Source organism: Pituophis catenifer, unplaced genomic scaffold (assembly GCF_029215685.1).
Source record: "Pituophis catenifer annectens isolate HBS135680 unplaced genomic scaffold, rPitCat1.0.hap2 SCAF_2, whole genome shotgun sequence".
Lineage (NCBI taxonomy): Eukaryota > Metazoa > Chordata > Lepidosauria > Squamata > Colubridae > Pituophis > Pituophis catenifer.
The window spans coordinates 139,475,624-139,487,649 of NW_027256882.1; the positions used below are offsets into that span (position 1 = coordinate 139,475,624).

Here is a 12,026-nt window from a genome sequence, read left to right on the forward strand (position 1 = left end):
TATATTTTGAGAAAAGGACATAATATGTAGAATGGAGAAATTCTGCAGGTTGTAGAAATGCATAAAGTAAAATGCAAGATCATTGGATAGGAAATAAGAGATCTTTTCTTAAATATTTGTTAAGGGAAATCTCCAAACAACTGGTCTTTGTTTGACCTATTATGTTCCAATTTCTTAATCTGGAATCTTTTCATATAGTTACTTAATGTCCACTGAAAGTACGTAGGAAATTGAATTTGTATCATCCCAAACCAATGCATTTATATAGCTTTGTATTGGTTTTTACAGTGAGAATCTTGCTGTCAAGTAGTGAAAGTTTTCAGCAGAAATATTTTCTAATCCTACCTGAAAGAACCAGGGATTGGACCTGGAACATTTTTATACTCAAAAGTACATGCTGTGCCATGAATCACAGTTCTTAATTTAACAAGAAAATCTGAGTGCCTTACAGTGGATTGCATTATCAGAATGTTTCATGACACTTCAGAGTTCCTTATTACTTTATGACGAGCTTTTTTATATATGTCAATAGCTTTCAGCACAGATTTACTTACTGTGCTGAATCTTGTCAGCAGAGAAATTGTGAGCCACTTTCACTTTTGGTTCTTCCATATTTCCATATGACTAAAATTGTCATTTATTTCTATTTATTACGTTAGAATTTAAGTAGATCACCATTGTTTGGCGTAATTTAACTGAAGATATTAAAACTGTATACAGAATGGAAAGAAATGTTGGAATAAAATTACATATTTTTTCAATTAAAAAAAATATTAGCCAGAAGAGGGAACCTGTTACCCTCTGAATTCCAGTCAGTAGCCATATGAGAGGAACTGTAGTCTAACTATCTGGAGGATCAATTTTTTTATTAGTGAATTCATAGCAAAATAAACAGTTCTGAATGATAAACTTACTGTTTCTAATAAGGCATCCTTGTGACTTTAAATTCAGAAATGTGTGAATGCCAGGGGATGGCAATAATTCTTATCATTAATTTTTTTTAGCATTTTTAATATACGATTTATAACAATGAACCAGTAGCAGTGACTTGACTTTAATTTTGCATAGCTTAACTTTCAACTCGTTTAACTTTCCAGTAATTTTCAGCACAGTAGATTGGAGATCAAGATTGCTGGGTTCACAGGTATATCTTCTTAAGGAAGAAAATATTTCTTCTAATGAACTGTTTGTTTTCTTCTCCAGCAACTAAAACAGCAACGAGACAAATTAAAGCAATATAAGAAAAAGATTTCTCTACAGCTGGACCGAGAGAGGATTGTTGCTCGTCAACTACTAAAAGATGGCAAGAAAGAGTAAGCCACTTCTGGACAGAGTTTGAACATACAGTTATTTATTTATATTTATTTGTACCCCACCTTTATTATTTTTACAAATAATTTAAGGTGTCAAATATATCCAAACATATCCTCCTCCTGTTTTCCCCACAATAACAACCTTGTGAGGTGGGTTGGGAGGGAGAATAATTAGCCCAAAGGCATCCAGCCAACTTTCATGGCTAAGGCAGAACTTGAACTCACAGTCTCCCACTTCTAGCCTGATGCCTTAACCACTTAGCCCAGGGGTGTCAAACTGGTAGCCCACAGGCTGGATGTGTCACGTGCAGGCCACAGCCATCCTAGCTCCACGAATGGGAAAAAGTCACGTGACAGCAACGTGACGCCGCGAGTTTGACACCCGTGAATTAGACCAAACTGGTTATATATACATACGTACATACATACATACATACATACATACATACATATATATATATATATCACCAGATTTCAATACAGTCTTAGCCAAATGATTCCCGCTGGTGTTTCACCTGAAACATACCCTCCTATGCTTTCTATTTCTCTATTGTGTATAGTGGAGACTGCTGTTTGGAAATATTCTGGTGTGTCCCAACAATCCTTTTGATTGCAGTATTTTCAGTAGATGCCCCTAAATTCCAGAATTCTCTTGTCAGGTGGCCTATCTCATTTCCTTATCAACAAACTTCCAAAAATTAATGAAAAACTTTATTTTTAAGAGAGATTGTAGTGAATAATAGTTTTTATGTTTGCAACCATTTGGCTATTTCGGGATTGGATGTTTGAGGGAGGGGGGGTGATTGCACCTATTGTGTTTTTCTGTTATTTTCTAAGATTTTATATTTCTATATTTTTATTTTTTACAGTAACTAAATAATTTAAATTAAAAAAATACCTGGAAACAGTTTTACAGCCAGTGTAATTTAATCGCTGTAGTGTGTTAACATAATGGCCGCACAGTTTTAAAACATTTTAAAGGGTTAAAAAGATTTCTAGGGAATAAATATATCAGTTTTGTTGGCTATAATGGTGAAAAATAAGGTTTGCTTGATAAGAGGCAATATTCCAGACTAGTTCTGTAACTGACCTATATGTTTTTCCAGGGATATTTAGTTAACTTGTTAAGTTATCAAACCCTGAAATAAACTATTTTTTTCTATTGAGCTGGGACAAAAATGGCTTGGTATAATATTTTTTTCTAGACTTGCTTTTTCATCCATCTCTTTTTTCTCCTAGGAAAGCCAAACTTCTGCTAAAGAAGAAGCGTTATCAAGAGCAATTGTTAGACAAAACTGAAAACCAAATTAGCAATTTAGAGCGCATGGTATGTGGGATTGGGTTTTTGAATTGCATCTGGTCACTTTATTTTCAGGATTTCTGAAGTGTGGCTTACATGTAAGCTTCTGTGTTTAGTTTAATTCACTTTTAATATAAGAAGATTTCTTTAACTCAGGATTCACATTGACTTTTATGGTGAAATGCTGTGATTTAAACTTCCTTTAGGAGTACTGTATATACTCACAGATAAGCTGACCCTCAAAATTTAGTCAAAATACCATGAAAAATATGTCCCCCTCAGATAAGCCAACCCATGAGTTTTTAACCAAGCTACTGCTAGGCATTTGACTGCTGTTTGTGCAGTTGGGCCGTGATGGTCTTTTAAAAATCTGAGCTACGGTTCGCAGGTAAGCCAAACACAATTTTTGGGGTGTATTTTTGATACTTAAAATTATCAGTTTATCTGCAAGTATACATGGTACCCTTGGTCTTGGCACAAGTATATATTGCTTGTCTTGAGAACAGAATGCTAGCGTTGAACAGCATTAGTTGTTTTAATGGTCACATGATGTTGGCAGACCTGTCCCTCATTCCATCTTTTTTTGTCACTCATCCAGCCCTCTTATCAAACTTGTCACAACTGTAATATCCTTGCATTTTAAGCAGAATTGATAATATATACATTCATGTGTTCATGTGCCTTTTTGCAAGAAAAGGGGATTGGCATCAGAAATCAATTTGAACAACTTGTAGTCCTATTGATTCAGTAGACACTGATAGCAATAGGACTCAGACTTATATACCACTTCAAGGTGCTTTACAGCCCTCTCTAAGCGGTTTACAGAGTCAGCATATTTCCCCCAACAATAAGGATCCTCATTTGATTCATACAGTGAAGTTATAGAACTTAGATTTCTCCTGCTTTTATTGCTGACATAGCAAGACACTCATTTATTAAGGAAATGCTCCTTATTTTGCTTGATCCTTTACTATCCATGGATTCTGTAGACCAGATCCAGTCTTTTTACAGCCCCTGGACCACATCTGGTTCTTTGCTGCCATTGTCCAGCCCACATGATTTTATTTGATTTTGAAGACAACTACTGTTTTTTTTTCCAATTTGAGTATGTGGCCTTCCATGGCTACACACCTTCACAACCCTATTGGTTTGGCCCTCCACAACAATCCCAGTTCCTGATATGGCTCCTTGGGAAAACTAATTGCCCATTCTTGCTGTAGACCATCCAAGTGTACAAACTGTCAACCAGTGAAATAGGCTGCCACAGGTTGCCTTCTGTTCACTAGTAGTCTTCAAACATCTTCAGGTTGCTTTCCTTAACACTTTTAGATAGAACATGGCATTCTGTAATCCTTGTCTTCTCTCTTACAGGTCCACGATATTGAATTCACACAGATTGAGATGAAAGTGATTGAGGGTCTCAAAATTGGCAATGAATGTTTAAATAGAATGCATCAAGTAAGTATGATCAGAGCTGCCTGCCCTCTCTTAAATTGCATCCCACTGCCAGTCATCTTATTGATGTAAAATTGTGGGGTTCTCTTACAGGTTATGTCAATAGAAGAGGTGGAAAGAATCATGGATGAAACCCAGGAGGCTGTAGAGTACCAGAGGGTATGTATGGCTTGCATGGTCCCTTCTGCAGTGCTTGGTGCAAGGCATTGTGTTTTTATGACTTGCATTCCACCACTTCACTCCCTTGAATTCTTAACATACTTGTTTACATGTAGCATAAAGTACCTTACCATATTACCTGTATTAAATTAGTCCTGAGTATTGAAGCTGAGGTTGAAACAGATAGGTACAATTGCTCATATTTTTTTTGATGTCAGTGAAGGAACTGAAATGTTGGCGAACTGTTACTGCACGGTGTTCACCGAGCCGTCTGCCTTTTTCTTTGCAGCAAATAGATGAGATATTGTCTGGAAGCTTCACTACAGAGGATGAAGATGCTATTTTAGCTGAATTAGATGCCATCACTCAGGTAAGCACCAATTGCCAAGTCAGGGAATTAGTTCAGGAGTTGTATTTTGAAATGGTATCTTTTTATGAGGAAGCAGCATTTCCACCCAAAATATTCAGATTACAAGTAGTCCTCGATTTAGGACCACAATTGAGCCCAAAATTCCTGTTGCTAAATGAGAGTTAAGTGAATTTTGCCCCGTGTTTCTTGCCACAGTTATTAAGTAAATCATTGCAGATGTTAAGTTAGTAGCATGGCTGTTAGGTCAATCTAGCTTCCCCATTGACTTTGCTTGTCAGAAGGTCACAAAAGGTGATCACATGACCTGGAACACTGCAACACTGCAACATATAAGCTAGTTGCCAAGCATCCAATTTTTGATCACAGACCCATAGGGATACTGCAACAGTCATAAGTGTGAAAAATGGTCATAAGTCACTTTTTTCAGTGCTGTTGCAGCTTAGAACAGTCACCAAATGAACTGTTCGAGGACTACCTGCATATCATTTGCATTATCCTTCTGAATCTTCAAAGGATTCATCTTGATCCTTCAATGTTCACTTTAAATAGAAGGATAGAATATTTTCCATTTATTCTTGGATTTTTCCAAAATTTGGTCCTTCACTCTGGGATAATTAAGCTTTATTTCCACAATAAGTATGCATTCATATGACTGCCAGTGTGCTACATTTTGTGTTCAAGTTAGAAATAGATGGGAAACAGCTAATGTTAACAAAAATAATTAATAATTTATTATGATCTTGTACAGAGAGAAGGCCAATAAATATCTCACTCCAGTAACTAAAATTCAGGGTAGAAAATGCTAGCTGTTAGGATAATAATGATGGGATTTATATGTTAAGGTGAACTGGGAAGATATTGGGAAGATATTGGGAATTGTAATTACCTTCATGAATTCAAAAGCAGTTCAACATTCAAAAGTAAGAACTAGAGAAAATGTGGTCCTTCTAAAGATTAGGAGCTTTTTCAATTCTGATTCTTCTTTACATGTTTTAACTGACCAAAGAAGATGTTTGCTATACTAATAGCAAAATAATGTAGTCCTTAAAGCTGATGAGATATTTCTATCAGTCTTTATTGCAATGAATAATGAACTTTAACTCAGAACTCTTAAGTATTTTTATAGGTTGCTGATAGAACTTAGCCCAAGAAAATTAAAGTAAATAATCTGGCGGCATTAGTATATTTATTACTTTATTTTTTGGGTAATTCTTTATGTGACTGCATATCTTATAAATTGGCTTCATGTTTGAATATTTACCAGGCCCACACTAGGAGAGAAATAAGTGATTTGCAGAAAATACAAATCAGAATTCATTTTATATCTTATCTTCTTGCTGTGAGCAAGAAAGAAGGAAACAAATAATGCCTCAGTAATCTTCTGGTCATTCCTTCTTACAAGTTAGGAAGCCCCTGTAGTTCTTCTACTGTGGGGTCTATCAGCAGTTTCAGGGATAAAGGAAGGGATAGTATCTGAGAAACCATACATTGTTGCTTGACAGAAAATGATGACTATGTATCCGATTGGAATTATTATGAACCCATAGCTATATTTGAGCAATCCACAATATTTCCTAAGAAACATCTATGCATGTCCCACACTATACAATACCATAGACATGGTATTGTAATCAACCAGCCAGCTGTGGGAAATCTGGAAAAAATTGAATAGCATTGACCCAGGAATTCCAAGAACTATAAACTACCAGTAGATGTGAAAAAGACAATTTCAAACCATTTCTCTATTGATGTCAAGAAAACTACATGTCCATCCACATGCAGTCCTTGTGAATTGAGCTTTATTCATTGAAGAGTCAATAGCTTCACTTAACCAAATTAATCAGAATTACCCATCAAGGTGTTGGAGGCAGAGTATAAATAATACAGACTCAAAACTCTAGAAGTGGCAGACTGATGGTAACATAGTTATTTCCTGTGCATTTAAAAGTTCTACAGTTACTATAAAGTTGTTTCCTGTCTTTAGAATATGTGTTTCAAAAGAACCATTTTTTTTTCCTTCCAGGAGCAGATTGATCTTCCAGAGGTTCCCTCAGAGCCTCTCCCAGAAAGGATTTCAGGTATTATTATCTGTCTCTCCTTTTGATATTGCCATTGTACGCAAAGCCACTTGGTGGCAATTAGTAAATTACCTTGAAAGTTGGTGTGGTGTATTAGCGCAGTATTGACAAAGGGGAAAGCTGAAAAATGAGTGAATTTTTCATTTATATTAGATTTCATTTGGTTCTGGGCCTTACATACTCAGCCTCTAAACTACTATTTTGCACTAGCTGTAGCTCTTTTACCTATGTTATTGTTACATTCCATATTTTCTCTGGAAACTCAAAGGAGCAGCATGGAGATCTATTGATCTTACTCTGCTAGCAACCCTTCTAATATGAGAGTGTCACCATAGCTCACAGTCATCCTGTGAATTCATGGTTCAATGGAGGTTGAACTTGGGCATGTCTCAGCCCTGCACTTTAATCATTATACCATATTGGTATATACCATTTAGACATCACAAGAGGTTATTTTTTTCACTACGTTATACTCAAGTGCTTCTCCCATTTCAAGCATAGAACATAAATAACCTTTTAAAAGTAATACTTTGCTTATCTAGAAACTGTTAACTGTTTTCCTATCTCTTACCTAATTTTGAATTGCTACGAGAGACTAAAATCTAGAAGCTTTAATTAAAAAAATTAAGTTAATTCTAATTTGTGTCTTAAAACATCTGGCTCCTGTTTTTTGTTCAATTTGCTTGTCTCTTTTTTCTGAAAGCAAATACTGAAATGTAAAATAAATGGTGTTGTAGTGAATTTGTAGAGAATGAAAGTAGGAAGGAAAAGGATGAGAACTGAAAAATGGGACCTTGTCCTATTGCAAATAAATAGGACCTTGTCCTATTGCAAATAAAAACCTGCCTCAGTTTTTATTTGCAATGCAAATGTAGTATTAGTCTATGACTCATTAAAACAGCCACATCTGAGTTCAGGATCATATAGCAACAGGGGAAGACTTCTCTGCAATAGCTGCCATTGTATGGTCCTGGAAAACAACACAGCTGCTTAAATGAGTCATAAGCAGGTGCCATATTTGCACTTCTACATATTCTGAAGTACCTCTTGCAAACTGAAACTATAGCACAAGATGTCAACTACCAAGTACACACTCCCAAAGCAGTTTCCTGTTCTTTTTAGGAAGTTAATTGTAATTTTGATCATGCCCCAAACCTGGTGCTCTCAAAAATAGATTGAAAGCACATGTATTTAGAATTGGTTTTGCTTGGACCAGATTATAGTCTATCTAAAATGCAACGGATTAAAATTGAATCTGGACGAGGCTTGGTAGTTGGTGAGTTCTCAGACGACTGGGAGGGACTGTTCTTATTCTACATTAATATCTTTTTTTCCTCCTGAAGGAGTAAATCTACAATTTATTGGACAGGTTCTTGGGCCTTGTGCCATCCTTGAATGCATAGATCAATGAAGTGGTCTAGAGCAGGGGTATCAAACTTGTGTCACGTGAGCCGGATGCGTCACACACTGGCCATTCCCACCCCCGGTTTAGAGAAGGGGGGAAAAGTTGCAATATGTCATGTGATGACAACATGACGCCGCGAGTTTGACCCCTGGTCTAGAGCATCTTTTCTAACCTGTATTATGATTTACTATTTCAAACCTTTTCTGGAGAGATCATATTGTTTTTGCTTTGCTTACCTATCAAATGGACTATTACGACATACTCAGTGTAAAAGGTGTTCTTGAAGGAGAACTGGAAATGACCTCCAAGCCAAATGGCAGTGGCCATACTTCTCTCAGGTGTATCTTAGCAGGAGCATGTGACCCATTCTGGCTAAGCTGCCTGCCAACAAATTTTTGAATCAAATTCAAGGTGTTTGATACTAAATTTCTGAAAGGCTTGACTCCCACTGTCCTGAAGGGAAGATTTCCTGTGTATGTTGTAAGCTCAGAGTTGCATTCTTCAGATAAAGGTCCTTTGTATGTGCCACTCTGGGAAGTGATTTTGGGGGGGGGGGGGGGGGAATCTGTAATGCTGGTGTTGGCTCCAGTGCTATGAAGCTTCTTTTCCCTTATAGTTTTGCTGCTTCCTTCTGACATTTTTTGAGAGGCCAGGGAAATTGGGGGGAATTAGAATCTGTTTTTGCTCTTTCATTTTTCCCCAGAGAATGCATTATGATCTTTAATGTTGATTTCAGATTGTTTTGTTATTGGTGGGGGAGGGGGAAAACTGATTATTTTTTTAGGCTTTTATAAAACGTTACAATATTTTGTATATTTCGTCTTTAGTACTTATTTGTGGAATGTATCATAGGCTGGCTCTGCTGAGAGCATGCAGTATATAAATATGAGAAATAGCAAATATATAAGAGATACCCAACTATAGAATATCCTATGTAAATAGATAGCTCTTCTAGCAAGCAGTATATAAATATGAGAAATAGCAAATATATAAGAGATACCCAACTATAGAATATCCTATGTAAATAGATAGCTCTTCTAGCAAGCAGCAAGATCTGGCTTTTATTTACAGAGTTTATTATTTAAATCTTTTCTTGGTTTGACTAATCCTTCCCTTAAATGGGCTAGACCTGGGAGGATCAGTCAGACTCAGAAGAAAGCTTTCAGTGAAACTGGACAGAAGAATAGGCTTTTCAAAAACAACCACAACGTTGCTTTGCTTGTGCTACAGCATCTCTTGCCACTTGCATTCTGCATTCACAGTATGATTAATAGTAGCACAATGTAGCCCAGTTGATTGGCATGTTCTTCTATGAACGTCTATGCCTTGTCAAGGAAGCTCAAAAGGCATTAGGTGCCCACTGGGAGAATATGATTTATCCGCTGAGGCCAGAATTGAAGAGTGCACTCATAATTAAGCATAGCTTATTCAGAAAGATTGGGGCAGGGAGTGGGGAGGTTGCATTTCAGCAAGCATTGTGCCTCGTTTGTTAGTTGACCTTGAAAAAAAGCTGGTATTAATGCAGCTCCTGAAGAATGTGAAGCACAAACACACATATCTGATCATTCTGGAAGAACAGAGGGGAATTCACCATTCACTTTGGAGGGAGTATTTGTAGGAGCAGGAGGCAAAGAGAACCTATGTCAGATCCTGAAAAGTTGCTCTGGGTGTATGTCAGTGGCAGGATGTGCTGCTTAGGATTTATTGACTCTAGAACCATTCAGACCAATAACTTCTTCCTCTTTGTGTGTGTTTTTCCTTCTCCACAGAAAAATCGCCCATCAGAATCAAACCAAAGCCAGAATTGATTGCTGCATCTTAACTCCACTACCTGCGGGGTATCCCTGCATTGAATCTCGGAATCCCAGCATGCCTGGGGTATAGGAGGCCTCCCTGCTGGCATTACCCAGCCATACTGGAGCAGGTTTTCTGCACAGAATGGAAGCTGTAACTGGTTAATGTTCCCATATCAAGGTTATTTTGTAGCGTGCACACTCCTCCTTTTTGTAATTTAAACGGGATTAAACGGTGACTCTTAAACCTTCCAAGCCAAATGCTTTCTGCGACCAGATTTCAGCTACAGACCTGCCTCAGATGCCAGCGGAGCCTCCCTGTCTCTCGCTCTCTCTTTTTCAGTTCCTGATACACGTTGGAGCATGTTGTCACTGCTCAGCTATCCAGAGGAAAGAACTTCTGTGGAACTTCTTGGCCTTCCTCTTGACTCATTTCACACTGGCTTTTCTGAAAGGCTGTTTTTTTTTGGCAAGGATGGAATTTCCGAACCTTGTTAAATCTGTGGGTTTTGTGTGCCAAGATTTGAGCATCTCTTCCATTAGTAGTTCCAGCTTCTTGTGTTAGGCTGCTAGTGGAGATTCGAGAAGTTGATTCCATGTTCAGTATGCTCTTGAGGTTAATGCGCTCATAGGCCTGGGCACTGGGGAATAATGCAAGGCTGATGGGCTTGTTCATTAGAAGAAAGAAGTCTTGTTTCCTGCTGGGGGAGAAGTCTAAATGGCTTGCTAAGGGTTTATGCTTCATATGCTTCCCTGGCCGCCTGCTTTTTCCTTTGCCTCCAGAGTCCCACAGCATGAAAAGTCTGAACATAAGTTCAGCTTCTGAGAGCTTCTCAAAAACAAATGAGTTCAGTCATAGCAGAGGGCTTTGTGATGGCTTCTGCCCTCCTCAGCTTCATTGATCTGGGCAGTGGGGTTACTTTTTGTTTTTAATGACAGAGCCACTTCTCACCTTTGTGAGTTACTAGCTGGGCTTAAGAGCAGACTGAGACAATGCCACCTGCATGATTCTCCTCTCACAGAAAACCTGAATGTCCCTTCGATTTCCTGAATATAGGAAATTGTTAACACTTGAAGGCTGGGCTGTGAGCTGAATAGACTTCCCTTGAGTGGATGGTTCATATATCAATAATACTCCATCATGTTGTATTGATTTTGAAAGTATTCAATTTACCTTGGGCTGGTAGTTAAACAATGAAGGGGACTTGAAAGTTGTTTTGCCTGTTGCCAGGTTGGACAAGATCATGGCTGTATTTGCATTGTTCACCAGAGGGCAGTCTTACTCTAAGCTCTTCATAACTACAACTGTGAAGGAACATTGAGTTGTGTGTCTTAACCTCTGAATTGCTCCAGGAGGGTTGCATTTATTTTTTATTTCTTCAAGCAAATGGCAAGGGAGCACCTGAAGGTCCTGCTCTGGTGGTGTCCTGGGTATCATACAGATGGGGTTTCTTAAAGGGCTTTATTAGACACCCACCCCTGGTTTACAATACAGCTCAGTGCCTGGGGAAATAGATGGAAGAATGCTTCTGCTTTTTCTCTGCCAGTAAGAACAGAAATGAGAAGAACTAATGAAAACCAAATCTGCAAAGCCCATGAAGAGAAAACACTACTGTGTGCCACGTGGCCTTAGAGAACAGGCTTGGACTTAGCTAAATCGCTTTGTGATTTCCTGATCCATACTCTTCTTGATGACTCAGGTGGAATTAAAAGTGTTGTTCAGCCTCCAGGAAAGTTCTGTCTTCTCCATTTTCTGTACATGGCCATAATTTGGCTGAATTCCTTTTGGGAGCTCCTTAAAACAGGGAAGGTAGAAGCAGGGTAGGTAGTGACAAGTTCGTAATACCTTCATTCCTCTAATGTCTTGTGTACCTTGGTTAGGAGCCAAACTCAATACTGTGTTTCTGGGTAGCTGCAACATTGGAGATACCATGACATCCTAGTGTTTTTCTTCCAGCAGGAGACTGAGCTAAAAGATGAAGAGAATATTTATGCAGAAGGAATGAATGAATGGCTCTCTACAGTCTAAGAATGTGTGTCAGGGATAGAGATGTTAACATACCCCAGAGCTTTGCTGCTCTTAGGTATGTTAGTAGGGTTGCTAACTTCAATAGCTTTCTATAGAGGTCAAACCCGAAATGCAAATGAGGGCC

General features: G+C 38.1%; 1 protein-coding gene across 1 annotated transcript in view; it reads left to right on the forward strand.

Annotated features, from left to right (window-relative positions):
• Nucleotides 1-11,607, forward strand: part of CHMP6 (charged multivesicular body protein 6) — a 14,668-nt gene extending 3,061 nt beyond the window's left edge. Inside the window, exons 2-8 of the mRNA XM_070934708.1 lie at nucleotides 1,204-1,313; nucleotides 2,553-2,640; nucleotides 3,985-4,071; nucleotides 4,162-4,227; nucleotides 4,517-4,597; nucleotides 6,621-6,675; nucleotides 9,850-11,607. Of these exons, the coding sequence (XP_070790809.1) occupies nucleotides 1,204-1,313; nucleotides 2,553-2,640; nucleotides 3,985-4,071; nucleotides 4,162-4,227; nucleotides 4,517-4,597; nucleotides 6,621-6,675; nucleotides 9,850-9,902 (540 nt within the window). The 3' untranslated portion in view covers nucleotides 9,903-11,607. The remainder of the gene's footprint in view (nucleotides 1-1,203; nucleotides 1,314-2,552; nucleotides 2,641-3,984; nucleotides 4,072-4,161; nucleotides 4,228-4,516; nucleotides 4,598-6,620; nucleotides 6,676-9,849) is intronic.
• The last annotated feature ends 419 nt before the right edge of the window (nucleotides 11,608-12,026 follow it).